Below are 16,476 nucleotides of genomic sequence, written 5' to 3'. Positions count from 1 at the left end.
TGCTATGGGATGCCTAGGTGGTGTTGGGATTCAAAACCAGGGTCTTGTGCAAAGTAAGGTGCTATTGGGTGAGCTGTCTTCTGGCTCCCACCTCATTGCTTTCTATTCATAAAATACAGGTTGTCTCAGTAAATGTAAATTTCAGATAAGTGGATAACTGTCCCAAATACTGCACAGGGCATACTTATACTAAATTGTTGATGAGATTAAAATGTACCTGAGCCTCTTATTGTCAGTTGTATTTGATAAAGCTTGCGACAGATAAGAGGCACTCCATCCATGCATCCCTCATCCTAGCTCTCTGGTTGCTGACTTCACTTGGGGCCTCACTTTGCTCAGCAGGAGCTCCCATTGGAGGGCAGAATCTCTCACCTGGAAGCTGACCTGAGCCAGACACCCTCAGTCCTTGGACCGTCTGTTGCCGAGCTTTTGCAGGAGCTGCCTTTCACACCTCTGCATGCTCCAATCATCATGGGAGCCCAGACCAGGGGGTGAGAAGACTGGGAGGGGCTTGGGTAGGTGCTGTGCCATAACACTGTTTGGCTGAATAGCAGGCTGCCTACGTCTGCCAGCCACTCCCTGCGGCTGCCTGAGGGGGTGTCCCGTTTCAGATCTGGAAAGAAGCCCTCACGGGCTTCTATGGTGCTGCTGCAGGCCTCCGGCTTTCCTGAAATTCTTGATGCCAACAAGCAGCCTGTGGAAGCTGTCAGTCCTACAGATCCTGTGAAATTCAACCCTCAAAAGGAAGAATCAGACGGCCTTCAGAGCAATGAAATTGTACTGCAGTTCCTTGCTTTCAGCAGGTGCACACGCCCGTGTCCAGTCTGTGTTGCTCTTGTGTGGTTCAGACCTGCCTGTACTCTCTCTGGCAGGTTATATACCAGGTTAAGGAATGTTCCTTGCTTTTTAAAAATCATGTATTTGTTTAAATAAGGTAGAGATAGAACAGACACCAGAGCACTGCTCAGCTCTGATTTATGGTGGTGCTGGGGATTAAATCTGGGACCCCAGAGCCTTGGCATAAAAGTCTTTTTGCATAACTGTTATACTATCTCTCCATTCTGCCTTCCTGGTTTTGGCTCACCAACTGCCATTTATAAATGCCACGAAACTTGCCCTTGCACTCCAGTGGGCCTTGATTAAAATCCAGACAGTGTGACACCTCTGTCTTACCTATCTATATTGTTCTGAGTGCCGCCTTCTCCAGCCTCACCTAGGGTGTGTGATGTGGGCCATGTCCACTGCTCACCCAGGTCACAGTGGAACAGTCTGTGGGATGGATGGGCCTCCACTCACCACAATACCTGGTGTTCCCTGTGGCAGGGTTAGGGAAGCCCCCAGTTCTCTGCTGTGGATGCCTAATTAACTCAGAGCTGTTATTGGATTCAGAGTGTCCCAGGACTCCCCAGGAACGCCATGGCCAAAGACTATATATTTCACCTTCCAGTTCTACCGCTTCCCGCCTGCTACAACACCACGCCTACAGCTGGTCCAACTGGACAGGACAGGGGGGACCAGCTCAGGCTCCCTGTCACATGTCCTGGTTCCAATTGGTAAAGATGGCTCCTGTGATGCTGGTAAGTGCTCATTGCACCTGGGAAATGCCAAAATCCAGAATTTTCTGAATTATTAAAAAAAAAAAACACACAGTGATCCCCTCCCCCAGTTTTTAATTGACTTGACATCAATTTATAATGTAAGATTTTAGGACTTTATTTCATACATACACACACCCATCTCACTGCACTGACTTACCAAAGTTAGTGAAAATTTTTAGATCTACGGAGGTTTTAAGTGAGTCTATAGCAAATGAGTGCTCCTGGCACTCAGCTCCCACAACTATCAGCTGTTTTCTTGCTCAGATCCTCCTAGACCAGTATATTTTCATCAGATATCTAGCCAGTGTTAAAAACTATCCCAGTAACCTCATGATTTTTTTTTTAATTGATTTATAAAAAAGAAACACTGACTAAACCATAGGATAAGAGGGGTACACCTTCACACAATTCCTACCACCAGAACTCTGTATCCCACCCCCTCCCCTGATAGCTTTCCTATTCTTTAACCCTCTGGGCGTATGGACCCAAGGTCATTGTGGGATGCAGAAGGTGGAAGATCTGGCTTCTATAATTACTTCCCTGCTGCACATGGGCATTGGCAGGTGGATCCATACTCCCAGCCTGCCTCTCTCTTTCCCTAGTGGGGTGGGGGTCTGGAGAAGTGGAGCTCCAGGACACATTGGTGGGGTTGTCTGTCCAGGGAAGTCTGGTTGGCATCATGCTAGCGTCTAGAACCTGATGGTTGACAAGAGAGTTAACATACAAAGCCAAACAAATTGTTTGCCAATCATGGACCTAAAGGCTGGAATAGTGCAGATGAAGAGTTGGGGGGAAGAGGGTCCTCCATTTTGTAGATAGCTAGTAGGCATATTTTAGTTATATGATTTTTTTTTTTAATAGCTAGTTTGAGTCAGGGTCTAAGCAGGGTAGTTTAGGATGCTGTGACTCTCAGGCCTGTCTGTCTATAGCTGCCATTCTGTTCTCAGTCTTGGGTTTTTCATTTATTTTATGCGCAGAAGTAACCTTGTTGCTTCTCACAGTTTGTACCTTGGCTTGGCATCCATAGTAATCCTCTCTCTTGTTCTTTTTGTACATTGGGAGTTAGAGCTTGATGCATGCCCAGAAGTGTGTTTCTTGCTTGGTGCAGGAGTTCTCTATGCCTAGTGATGTGTGCCCCATCTCTGCAGTGGTATAGTCTTGGGGGGAATCTACTTATTTGCAGCAGTACCCGTTAGGGCTGTTGCTTGTAGCATGAGTCCTTTATTTGAAGTTGCACATTGCTGACTTTCTTCTCCCCATTCTTCTTCTCCTCCTCCTCCTCTTTTTTGTCTTCTTCTTGAAATATTTGATTATTAGTGAGAGAGAATCAGAGCATCACTGTGGCATATGCAGTGGCAGGGCTTGAACTCAGGACTTCGTGCCTGTAAGTCCTATACTTTACTGCTAAGCTATCTCTCACCACAAAGAGCTAACTTTCTGTTTCAAGCACATCTTCCTGTGTTCACTGAAAGGAGAACCTTTTCATCATCAACTAATTAGGTACCATGAGGTACAATTTATAAAGTAGGCTTGCAGAGTAATGCATGGTTTTCTTCTTGTTTTATTGTGTCATAAGGCAATGAACTTGGGGCCTTGTGCATGTGCAGTACTGTTGAGTGGACTCCAAAGGCCAGTTTCCTACTCTTGTTTAGAGGGAGAGTTGAGGCACCTTAGCATCACTCTACCATCCATGGAACTCCCATTGTGTTACTCATGGTGCTTTCATGTAGTGCTGGAGCTTGAACCCAGCACCTGTGAATGGTCTAGGTATACACTCTACTGAGTGAGTTATCTCCAGGTCTTTTGATTTTTTTTTTAATTTATTTTTATTAGGTAGGATAGAGAGACATTGAGAGGGGATGGGGAGATAAAGGGAGAAAAAGATAGACACCTGCAGACCTGCTTCACTGATTATGAAGTGGACCTCCTGCAGGTGAGGAGTGGGGGTTTGAACCCCCCATTCTTGAGCTTAACTGGGTGTACCACTGCCTGGTCTCCTGGTCTCTGGATTTTTCCATTTTGATTTATTGATTTTCAAAATAATGAGATAGTTACCTAACGTCCTTTGAAGGTGGGGGCCAGTGCCTTTTCCTCCTGGCATCATTCTAAATGAATGGACTTCAATTATAATAGAGAAAACACACCATATTTGTTCTTATTTACATTGATGGTCAGTTGCCCTGTCTTTGACTGATCTCATAATTTGAAAAGGACAGTGTAGGGAGCTGAACCATGACTGACTGCTGAGTAGGATGTCAAGGGGGCTGGGTGGTAGTGCAGCAGGTTAAGTGCACATGGCACAAAGTGCAAGGAATGGCGCAGGTATCCTGGTTTGAGCCCCCAGCTCCCTATCTGGAGAGGGGTCGCTTCACAAGCAGTGAAGCAGGTCTGCAGGTGTCTGTCTTTCCCTCTTGCTGTACCCTCCTCTCTCCATTTCTTTCTGTCCTACCCAACAACAACAGCAATGACAACAATAACAACAACAAAAAGAGCAACAAAAGGGGGAAAATGGCCTCCAGGAGCAGTGGATTCGTAGTGAAGGCACCAAGCTGCAGTGGTAACCCTGGAGGCAAAAAAAAGAGAAAAGAAGAGGATGGTGATACACTAATTCTGTGACTAAGCCCCCACCTTTTAAAAAAATATTAGCATCTGGAACCTGTTGGCTGAAAAGACAGTTAACATGTAAAGCCAAACAAGTTGTTGACTAATCATGAACCTAAAGGCTAGAATAGTGCAGATAAAGAGTTGGGGGGGAGGGTGTCTCCGTTTTGTAGATAGCCAGTAGGCATGTTTTAGTTATATTCCAAAGGGCCAGTGACTGTGCTAGTTTTTTTTTTTTTTTCCCATGAGCCTGAAATCTGATATGCAGGTGGATCCAAGTTATTGTCTGGGGAGATGATGTCATGGCTGGAAAAAGGACCAGAAAGCTGGATCAGGGAAGAGAGTAGCTCCCAAATATGGGGAAGGTGTATAAATATTGTTGACTTAAACCCCATCTATTTGATCTGATCTGGGGCCAATATTCAGCTTTGGAGCCTATGTGACCTCTGTATCCCTGTAGATCTGAGCTCACATTCTGTGGTCATCAGTAGGAACGTTCCAAGCTGCCCTGATTTCAGGACCCATCTTCCACAGGTGTAGCATAGAGTATGTTGTCCATCCTCCCTTCAGAGGATGGAACATTCTCTACCATTGTTGATCCAAGTTGAGAGCAAGGTCCTATGGGGGCCCACAAAGAGATATATTGTGTTGTTCCTGATAGAGATGACTGGTAATATTGGGGAGAGGGATTTATTCAAGGTCTAGGTCCATCATGTCTGTTTGGGAATTTCAGGACTCCTTGAATAGAGTCCCAGCTGATGGGATGTCTTGATAGTGACTAAAGAGTCATCATTAAAGTATGCCAGTCTCTTGCCCTTATTCAGCTTTTACAGTCCTTTGATAAGGTTAGCTTTGGAGTGAGTGAGGGAAGTGTAATAGGAATTAGGTGAGGAGGATATCTTAAGTTTAAGTAGACACTATTTCATTATGAACTTTATACTGACTCACTGCAGACTATTGTGTACTTTTGCTTTCAGGTATATATTTTGCCCTAATTTATGGATATATGTGAATATATGCCCTATCTCATGGGACCTGGTCTATATATAGGTTTTGGGACTTTGTTAGGAAGTGAACCTGATGGAATGGAATTTGAAAATACTATGAAAAGAGAGGTCTCACCTGAGTAATGAGGGTGAAGGTTGACATTCCATGCCTGGTGTCTCTGGACACAGTCTGAAGTGAAGCATGCTGAGGTGGTACTCCTTGCATTGAATAGGTTGAGATTGGCAGATGCAGTATCATTTGGTATGTATCATTTGGTATGAACTGAGAGAAGCATGCAAGAAATTGAGCCCCACACTAGAGGTTACATGACTGGAGGAAATACAGGCTCTATAGAGGAAGTGAGAGGTTCCTGCTGTCTTAGTGTTTCAGAAGGCAATAGATAGTTATTGCTATGATCATATTATTTGGCAATTGGGTTAGCTTTGAAAAATCCCTTTTTTAGGATTTACTGTATCATACACAACATCACCATAATTTATGTCCTTTGACATTCTTTGTATATAGCTGTGCCACCAGTTGCTTCTGTTCTCCCTGGTCTAAGCTTTTTATTAATTTATTAATATTTATTCCCTTTTGTTGCCCTTGTTTTATTGTTTTAGTTATTGTTGTTATTGGTGTTGTTGTTGTTGGATAGGACAGAGAAGTAGAGAGAGGAGGGGAAGACAGAGAGGGGGAGAGAAAGACAGACACTGGTAGACCTGCATCACTGCTTGTGAAGCAACTCCCCTGCAGGTGGGGAGCTGGGGGCTCGAACCAGGATTCTTATGCTGGTCCTTGCGCTTTGCGCCACCTGCACTTAACCCACTATGCTGCTGCCTGACTCTCTGGTCTAAGCTTTTAAGAGAGTCAGCATATCAAAGACTCAGCCTATGGTCTGTGCATTAAAAAGTTTGAGACATTCAATCAATTTTCTCCTCATATTAAGTAGTGATTTATATGACTACAAATTAATAGGAGTGTACATTCCCTATTAATTAACACCATTCCCAACATCAAAAGACTGTGTCCCATAGCATTCCCCCACCACAGTGTGTCCCTCCCCCTCCCCCAGTGAAGCTGAACTTCCACCCTTGCCCTCAACCCAGAGATTTTTAATTTGGCACCCTACTCCAAATTCAGTCAAAACCTGTTTTGAGTTTACATTTCTGTTCTTCTTTCTCAACTTCTGTTTTTGAGTGGCATCATCCTTGGGTATATCTCTAGGAGAGGAATTACTGGGTCATATGGAAGGTCCATATCTAGCTTTTTTAGACTGCTCTCTACAGAGTTTGGATTAATTTATATTCCCACCAGCAGTACAGAAGGGTTTTTTTTTGGTTTTTTTTTCCCCACAGCCTCTCCAGCATTTGTTGCTGCTGTCTTTTTTGGTGTATGCCATTCTCACAGGGGTGAGATGGTATCTCAATGTTGTCTTTATTTGCATTTCTCTGACAATCAGCGACCTGGGGCAATTTTTCATGTGTTTGTTAGCCTTTTGGATCTCTTCTGTAGTGAACAGGACATCTTTCTATATTGCCTAATAACTTCCAGTAGTTTTCTGCTGGATTCTTTAGGTTTTTTTTATGTGTACTATCATATCATCTGCAAACAGTGAGAGCCTGACTTCTTCCCTTCCAATCTGTATTCCTTTGATTCCTTTCTCTTGCCTGACTTCTATGGCAAGAACTTCCAATACTATGTTGAAGAGTAATGGTGATAATGGACAGCTCTGTCTAGTCCCCAATCTGAGGGGGAATGCTTTCAGTTTCTGTCTGTTGAATATGATGTTGGTGGTAGGTCCCATTTTTTGCGGTGTTTTGAGCATAAAAGGGTTTTAGATTTTGTCAATGGCTTTCTCTGCATCTATTGAGATAATCATTTGGTTTTTGGTTTTGCTTTTATTGATGTGGTGAATGACATTGATTGACTTACATATATTGAATCAGCCTTGAATTCCTGGGATAAATCCCATTTTGTCATGGTGAACAATCTTTCTGATATATTGCTGTATCCTGTTGGCTAGTATGTTGTCAATATTTTGGCATCTGTGTTCATCAGAGATACTGGTCTGTAGTTTTCCTTTTTTGTTGTGTCCTTTTTTGCTTTTGGTATCAGGGTGATGTTGGCTTCATAGAAGGTGGAAGGGAGTGTTCCTGTTTTTTTTTTTTTTTTTTTTTTTAAATCTTTTGGAAGAGCTTTAGAAGTATAGGTATTAACTGTTTCCTGAAGGTTTTGTAGAATTTGTTTGTGAAGCCATCTGGTCCAGGACTTTTGTTGTTAGAAAGATTCTTAATAGCTGTTTCAATTTCTTTGTTTGTGATTGGTGCATTTAGTTTTTGTAGTTCTTTTTGGTTCAGTTTTGGAAGGGCATATGTTTCTAGGAATTTTTCCATTTCTTCCATATTCTCCAGTTTGGTGGCGTATAGTTCTTCATAAAAGTTTCGCATGATTTTCTGGATTTCTGTATTGTCAGTTGTGATATCTCCTTGATCATTTACAATTCCATTTATTTGAGTCTTTTCTCTCTCTCTCTCTTTTTTTTGTGAGTCTGGCTATGTGTTTGTCAATCTTGTTTAATTTTCCAAAGAACCAACATTTGGCTTCATTAATCTTTTGTATGGTTCTCTTATTTTCGATGTTGTTTATTTCTGCTCTGATTTTAGTGATTTCTGTCCTTCTGGTTGCTTCACAGGCTTAACCCACTGCACTGCTCCCTAACTCCCCCCTTTTTTTATTGATGTGGTTTGTATTTTTCTGTCCTGTTGTTCTTCAGTTGTGTTTTGAGTACTAGCCATGCTACACTAAAGAGCTTTCATAAATGCAGTCACCAACCTCAGAAATTACAGTAATAGTATCTGAAGCAAGGATTGATGCATTTCAATCAATACCAGTTAGCCAAACAACACCTCCAGTCCAATAAAAAATAGCAAACAAATCCAAAAGAAAAAGAAAGAGAAAGGAAAAAGGGAAAGCAAGAGTAGACAATTATGCAAATCTACTGTCCACTATAAGTTCTATGGATAGCAAGAGGAGAAAGGAAAGTGGAAAAGACACACACACACTTCACTTCTAGTGAGATTTCTTCCACAACGTAATTCACAAACAAGTGTCAGTGAATTCGGAAGGCAAAAAAAGGCAGAAAAGAAGAAGAGGGGGGAAAAAAGAGCAGTGAAAGGAAAAAGTTTTTTTTTTTTTTAATTAGCTAGGAAAGGAGAAAAAGGAGTGGAGAGAATTGGGAGAGAGAAACAAGTTCCTCTCACAGTGGATAGGACACCCAGTCACCTATCGGTGTAAAAGACAACAGCAGTTAATTTTGGTCAACCTGAAGGAGGAGGGAAAAGGGACACATGTATATAATAATAGTAGTAATAAAATAAGACAAAGTAAAAAACCTTAACAGTCAGTCTGCAGTTTGGACCACTTCAGATTGGCTTCATGCAGCCTGAGCAAAGACAATTAATTATAAAAAAATATATATATATACATATACATATACATATATATATATCAACCTCCAGGTAGTCTTTCCCAGGCAAGGCTGAGGCTCTGATTGGTCAGGTATTATGTCACTCCAGTAGAGCTCCAGCCACCTAAAAAAGAAAGTGAGAAGGAAAAGAAAAAGCAAAAGGTTTGGAATGACACTCCTGCTGTGCCAGGAATCTTAGTAAAGAAAATATCTCCACAGGGAGCCTGCTAGGAGCAGCTGCCCAGCCCTTCTGGGGTGGGGGTGTGGGGGGGGAATGTGAGTTCAGAAATAGTGAAGTCAAAGATTTTCCTTTCTTTGTCCCTTTGGCTTCTGTTTGCCAGCCCAAGAGTGGGTTATAGGACTCTTTTTTTTGGTGTCACTCTAACCACCCCCTATTCACCCTTTCATGGATGTACCCTCTCCAGAGAATCCCAGGTTGTAAGTTGCTTTTTTTTTGGAGCTCAAGCCAGGTGTTGTTTCCAAGTCGCCATCTTGGCTCTGCCTATCCAATTTAATTTTATGATATTCTCTGACCACAGGACTACAGGGCCAGGAATCCTTTCTTTCTTACTCCCAAAATTTCCCAAAGTGTTGTTAATTTGTTTTTGCTTTTTAAAAATTTAAAACATGCTTCTAATTATTCTGTAGGCCAATGAAAAAATGACTGTTTGAGAGGTCTGGGAGATAGATCAGCTTATCCGGTAAACCATATATTTTCCATGTGTGTGAATCTGGGATCTGGCCCCCTAGTCAAGAGTTGGACTATCTGTGCTCCCCCTGATGGATGACAGTGCTGCAGGTGGGCTGGGGGTGGGGGTGGTAGGGAGACAGCAACTGCCAGCTTCCCATCCTCTCATCTGTGGGCCCACCTGTCCTCCTTTCCTATGAGCAAATGAGAAAGAAGAGAGGAGAAAGTGGCTCAGACCACTTCCAGCTGATGTTGCTCTGCCTGGGCTGGTGTGCCCTGGACAGAGGAATGGGGACCCTGCAAGGAGGATGTCCCCGCTACAGTCTTCGGGGATCACATTTTCACCTTGCTTATGATCATCCCTGTGTGGCCTCCTTCCTGGAGGAGGGAACCAGCAACACTGTTGCCATTTCCCTATTTTCCTAGGACCACTTTTCTCAGACTATCCACTTTTCCTTTGTGATCTTGGTAGACCATCGTTCAATTTGTCTTATGTCCCATATGGCTGGTTCTGACACAACTCACAGCAGTGCAGTACTCTCCAGGATCTCCTGCATGCAGGTTTGAAAGCACATTTTCTATTCCATTGCCCATCCCAGATTCTGTCCCAGCACTCTGTCCGGAGTAACTCACCCTGGTTCTGCAGTGAGTTTCAATGATAGTGCTATAATAGTTCCATTAATCAGAGGTGCTCCTGATTTGAATTTATGTCCTTTTCCATATGAATTTTCCAGAGAAAAATTAAAGTCACGAAATTAAATTTCCTGGCAAGTTGAAGTCCTATGAAATTGAACTCTGAAATCAAATTTTCTTGTCACAGTGAATTATAATTCAAAGCCCAAACTCAGGTTCAAAGCTAGCACCCACTGCACTGGGGTGCCATGGTAGTTTCCCATCTATTCTGTTTGTCTGTTTCTTTTTATCTAAAAAGTCAACCCAAAGTGGTCAAAGCCTGGTGACAAGAACATAATAAAAAGAAAATTTGAAGTCCAGAATTCTTCAGGTTTTTCTTCAGTTTTTCTCTCCTTTTCAATTAGTGATTTAGCTGTTGCATAAAGTTATAATATTTCATGGTTATAATTTTGCAACCGAGTGTAAGTCATCGTATCTGCCACCAAAGTTCTTCAAAGTCTAAGAGACAGTTTAGCTACCAATGTTTTTACAAGTTCATTTGCTTTACTCATCTATATTCCACGTCTGAGTGGAACCATCTGATACTTCACTTTGTATTATCACCTCCATCTATTTTGTGATAGTCTTATCTTTTTTTATTGCAGAGTAGTGTTCCACTGAATATATATCCCATAGCTTCTTTTCCCAGCCATCTGTTATTGGCCATGTAGGTTGCTCCCATGTTTTATTTTATTTTATTAGTGATATAGTATTGATTTACAAAATTACAAGATAACAGGTATATAGCTTCACACCATTCCCACCACCAGAGTTCTGTATCCCTATTCTCTTCATTGAAAGCTACAGCAGGTCTCCTAAGGTTACATATATGGGTTAACTATTATTTCTACAACTATCTGTCTATATTTGTATATATTTGCCCTTTTTTTCCATGTCTTTTTAATTTTTTTTTTTTTTACTTTTAAGAGAGAGAGAAACACCAGAGCACTGCCCAGCTCTGGCTTATGGTGGTGTGCGGGATTGAACCTGGGACTATGGAGCCTCAGGTATGAGAGTCTCTTTGCATAACCATTATGCCATCTACACCCCCACCCCCTTTTTTTCCTATGGTCCTATCTTCTCTTCCTTTCCATGTCACACATATACCTATTACTACATGCAAATATCCCTCCCTTTTTCCTCCTCTCTCTCTGGGTCCTGATGGAGTTCAGAGCCCTTTGCTCATCTTCCCCCCTCCCCCCATTTCTCCCTTGCTGGGAGTATGGACCAAAATTCTTTATGGGGTACAGAAGGTGAGAGTTCTGGCTTCTGTAATTGCTTCTTTGCTGGATATGGGCAGTGGCAGGTCAATCCATACCCCCAGCACGTTTCTGTCTTCCCCTAGTGGGGCAGGACTCTGGAGAGGTGAGGTTCTGGGACACATTGGTGAGGTCATATGCCCAGGGAAGTCAGGATGGAATCATGATAGCATCTGTAACTTGGTGGCTAAAAGGCAGCAAGATATAAAGCAGGACAAAATGAGTAATGAATAGGAACCAAAAAATAGAAATAGAACAGGTGAGACAGGGATCTTAGGGTGGAAAGAAGCATGGACGTCTATTTTAGGTATGTTCCTAGGAGCCTATGACTATAGTGGTTTTGCTTAAATTTGGTGGCTAACATGGAGTTGGACAAAACTGTTCTCTGAGAAGATGATGTCAGAGTTTAGAAAAAGGCTAGAAAGTCAGATTAGGTCAGAGAGTACCTCCCAATCTTGAAGAAAATCTATGAATAAAATTAACTATTTACTTCATCCACCTGACCAGGGCCCATATATATTTATATTTAGCACAGGAGCCTGTGTGACTGCTGAGTCCGTTGGTCTGACCTCCCAGTTCATGGTCACAGCTGGGAACATTCGAGGCTGCACTCATTTCATGACCAGTCTTCCTCCCTCGAGTGGCATGGCAGGATGACCCAGCCTCCCTTTGGAGAGTGGGGTAGTCCCTACCATTGCTACTTTATTGTGAGGACAAGGTCCTGGAGAGGTCCACAAGAGGGCTTATGCTGATCTTCCTGATGGGAGTGTCCAGTGATGATTTACTTCCATATTTTCAAAGTCCCTTTTCTCTACTCTTTGGCCAGCACTGTTAGGCCATGTCCTTTTCATAGCACTTGTGTGTGTGTGTGTGTGTGTGTGTGTGTGTGTGTGTGTGGTTGTTGTATACATATGATTTAATTTTGGGGCATTTACAAAACAAAACTGTGATAAAAAATATACTGGAGGCTTCCTTCCACGCTTACCACCTTTACCCATCCTGTCTACTCTGTCACCTACAGGTGACCAGGCTTTTAGTTTCTGGCTTCTCCTTTTAGTGTTTTTGTTTTAGTATACACACACACACACACACACACACACACACACACACACACACACACACACACACTTGGGGGAGAGATAACATAATGGTGATGCAAAGGACTTGCAATGCCTGAGGCTCTGAAGTCCCAGCTTCCATCATGGGCACCACCATAAACCAGAACTGAGCAGTGTTGTGGTGGAAAAATACTAATTATATGCCTTTTATTTTTCTTATTCAGTGGGTAACATAAATATGCTCTCCCCCCTCCACCCCCCAGTGACCATTATATCCCAAATTATTTATTTATTTATTTTAAAAAGGAGACACTAACAAAACCATAGGACAAGAGGGGTGGGTACAACTCCACACAGTTCCCACCACCAGATCTCCGTATCCCATATCCCCTCCCCTGATAGCTTTCCTATTCTTTATCCCTCTGGGAGTATGGTCCCAAGGTCATTGTGGGTTGCAGAAGGTGGAAGGTCTGGCTTCTGTAATTGCTTCCCCGCTGAACATGGGCCTTGACTGGTCAATCCATACTTCCATCCTGCCTCTCTCTTTCCCTAGTAAGGTGGGGCTCTGGGGAAGTGGAGCTCCAGGACACACTGGTGAGGTCGTCTGTCCAGGGAAGTCTGGTTGGCATCGTGCTGGCATCTGGAACCTGGTGGCTGAAAAGGGAGTTAACATACAAAGCCAAACAAACTGTTGAACAATCATGGACCTAAAGTCTGGAATAGTGCAGATGAAGTGTTGGGTGGTACTCACTGTAGATTATTGTATACTTTTTCTTTCAGGTATATATTTTGCCCTTGTTTATGGATACATGTGAACATATGCTCTATCTCATGGGACCTGGTCTATATCTAGGTTTTGGGACTTTGTTAGTAAATGAACCGCCTGGAATAGAACTAGAGAATACTATGAAAGGAAAGGTCTCACTGAATAATGAAGCTGAAGGGTTGTCATTCCACACCTGAAGTCTCTGGACACAGTCTGAACTGAAGCATGCTGAGGTGGTACTCATTGCATTGATTAGGTTGGGATCGGCTGATGCAGTATTATTTGGTATGAATTGAGAGAAGCATGGAGGAAAGTGCACCCCACCCTAAGGTTCCAGGACTGGGGGAAATATAGGCTCTATAGTGGAAATATGAGGTTCCTGCTGTCTTAGGGTTCAGGAAGACAATAGATAATTATTGTTATAATCACATTGTTTGGTAATTGGGTTAACTTTGAAAAATCTCTGTTAAGATTTACTGTATAATACCCAACATCACCATAATTTATGTCCTTTGACATTATTTGTATATAGCTGTGCCACCAGTTGCTTCTGTTCTCCCTGGTTTAGGCTTTTGAGAGAGTCAAAGACTCAGCCTATGTATTAAAAAGACTCTGTGCTTTAAAAAGTTTGAGACATACAATCAATTTTTCCATCAAGAAATTGTGTGGACTTTTGTAGCTCCATCGCTGTGTTCTCTAGTGTTTTGCTCTAAATTATGCAGCAATTGGTGGGCTCATATTTCTGTCATTTTGTGTGTATGGAGGCCTGTTTTTTAGGGCAGACTGCTACAACTGGAATCATGGAATCAAATATTTTAGTGGTATGAAGGGACATGGATGGATACCTGTGACCTTTCCTTGTTTGTGTATGTGAATAGTTACTGTAGTCACCTCTGCTTCACCAGCAGTGCTTGAGTCTACCCGTGTCTTTAGGTAGGGCCTTACTCTCAAATGGACTGTTAATCTCTGAGACTTTTGTTTAAATGTGAGATGACTCTTAGTGAGGTTTTAGTTTGCCTTTCTCTTATATGGAATGAAATTGAGTATCTTCTGTTTTCCTTAGATTTATCTGCAAGTCCCTATTTATATGTATTTCAGTTTTCTGATCAGATATTTTAGTCCATTTTATACTGTTTTGGAGAGCTCTATTTAATCTTAGGGAGATTTGTTGCATTAGATATAAATTATAAATGTCTTTTCTACTTTCTTCATTTCTCTTTCTTTGCTTATAATTTTTTTATTTTTGCTATATAAAATTTTGTTTTGCTATAAAAATTTATTTTGATATAGTCTAATATGTCAGTCTTCTACTTCATATATATTTTATTTTGTTTTATTTCACTTTATTTTTTTACCAGAGCACTACTCAGTTCTTGCTTATGGTGGTACTGGGAGTTGAACCCGGATCGTCAGAGCTAGAAGAGAAGAATGTCTTTATAGCTGTGACTTAAGAATCTAAAAGAAACAGAAAACTGGGTTGAGGAGAACAGCATAATGGTTATATAAGCAACTATAATGTCTAAGGCTCTGACGTTCCGGGTTGCTTCTCCACCACTAATAAGCCTCATGAGCATGAGTGGCTCCTGGAAGGGACACTGTGATGGGGCTGATGCCACGGCCTATGGGTTTTCCGCAGTGGTGTGTGTGTTAGTACACATGAGTGGGGCACATAACCCAGCCTCAGCACAGACATCACTGTGTTCCACCTTGAGTCTTGAGTGCACCCAGAATTAAACTCCCAGCCAGCCTCGACAGGGCTTTTTTCATACAGTGTAGGCTGTCCTCAAGGCTGCGGTGCGAACATAAATCTTATCTGGGAGGAGTTGGTTGACTGTCTTGGAAAGAAATGTAGTCTTCCAAACCTCTCATTTTTGCTAATTGCATGCATTTTGAAGGTTGTGATGAATGAATTTATTAAACAGTGGCTGTGATGGAAGCAGAAATTAACAATCATGAGCAGAGCGGTACTTTCTTCAAAGTGTAAAGATGACAAATGACTTCACTTACTGCTGACTCATCTGAGGCCTCCATGCACAGGGGCTCCTGGCTTCCAGTTGAAGTACATGGTGGATCCTGGATTCCTGAGACCTGGAGAACCTCGCTGGTTCACTCGCTACCTGGCCATGCAAACCCTGCAGATCGATGTCTGGGATGGAGACTCCCTGCTCCTCATTGGATCTGCTGCTGTGCAGATGAAGGTAGGGGGATTGAATGGGTATGGTCACTGCTCAAGCTTTGGTGCACCCTAAACCAGGGGGGTCAGCATTCTGCCTGGCAGCCCCAGGATGAATCAAGGGGGTAGAGGGGTAAAGTGAATGGAGAGAGCATGGAGCATGGATGAGACAAGGAGGGTGAGATAAAGAGGTTTCCTCAAGGCTGCAAGGGTGGGAGTTCCGTAGATTCTGGTTCTGTCACCCTGGTACTTCACACAGCTGGGAGGCCTGGCTCTGTCCTCCTGGGAGCTCTTGGTCCAAAGCTGGCCTTCACTGTAGCTCTCTTCTGGCCTCTCCCTTTGTGGGTCCAGAGGGTAGCTGTGGGCCCACAATGCACCACTGCTGTTAACTTGGTGAATCAGTTGATAGTTTTTATTAAAAACTAGTCTGATAGTTAAGATAGTTGATATCAATGGCTGAGGTTTTCAGAAGAAGTTGGGTTCTACCTTGCTGCTGTGATTAGTGCAGGCTTGGGTTGCTTTTGGGGTTTTGTCCTTCTGTGGACCCCCTTCTCATTGACCTTTCTCAGTGGTTAGGGCAGGGATCCAGCTCTGGGTCCTGAGCGCTCTTCTGCCCTGCAGCATCTCCTCCGCCAAGGGCGACCAGCCGTGCAGGTGTCACATGAGCTCGAGGTCGTGGCCACTGAGTATGAGCAGGATGCCATGGTGGTGAGTGGAGATGTCACTCGGTTTGGGAGCATCAAGCCCATTGGTGTCCACACGGTGGTGAAGGGCCATCTGCACCTGACCTTGGCCAATGTGGGTAAGTGTCCCGGCAGCCTGTCCTCTCCCACGTGTCTGCTCAGCTCCCTGGCTGCAGAGTGAGCAAACACTTGAGAGAGAAGGAGAAATTTCATGTTGGTTTCATCACTGAGTCTGTTCTTGTCTGATGAGCATTTCTCTGTCCTCTGAATCTGCTCTGGCACTAGCTGCTCAGTGTTTCTAGCTTGTGGTCAGCATTTGGAATGATCAGCATTTTGGTTCATCCCACTACTTGTTTCTTGGTGCTCGTTTACAGATATGCGTGAGAATCCTCAGTCAGATAGTGTCTGGTCTTGAGAGCGATCTTTCATCTGGAATTTGAGCCTTAGAGCTCCTCACCTCCCATGTAGTGTGGGAACAGAGGCCAGAGATGCTCTTCACTGGAGCTGGTACCAGAGCTCACATTA

General features: G+C 43.0%; 1 protein-coding gene across 13 annotated transcripts in view; it reads left to right on the top strand.

Annotated features, from left to right (window-relative positions):
* Positions 1–16,476, top strand: part of NPHP4 (nephrocystin 4) — a 165,689-nt gene that overhangs the window by 130,753 nt on the left and 18,460 nt on the right. For 12 of the 13 annotated variants that reach the window (XM_060201322.1, XM_060201329.1, XM_060201330.1 and 9 more), the window contains 5 exons: positions 340–491; positions 612–803; positions 1,390–1,577; positions 15,133–15,293; positions 15,890–16,070. In XM_060201322.1, the coding sequence (XP_060057305.1) occupies positions 340–491; positions 612–803; positions 1,390–1,577; positions 15,133–15,293; positions 15,890–16,070 (874 nt within the window). The remainder of the gene's footprint in view (positions 1–339; positions 492–611; positions 804–1,389; positions 1,578–15,132; positions 15,294–15,889; positions 16,071–16,476) is intronic. The other variant, XM_060201323.1, reaches the window with a different exon arrangement.

Source organism: Erinaceus europaeus, chromosome 11 (genome assembly GCF_950295315.1).
Source record: "Erinaceus europaeus chromosome 11, mEriEur2.1, whole genome shotgun sequence".
Lineage (NCBI taxonomy): Eukaryota > Metazoa > Chordata > Mammalia > Eulipotyphla > Erinaceidae > Erinaceus > Erinaceus europaeus.
This window is presented reverse-complemented; position numbering and strand designations above follow the sequence as displayed.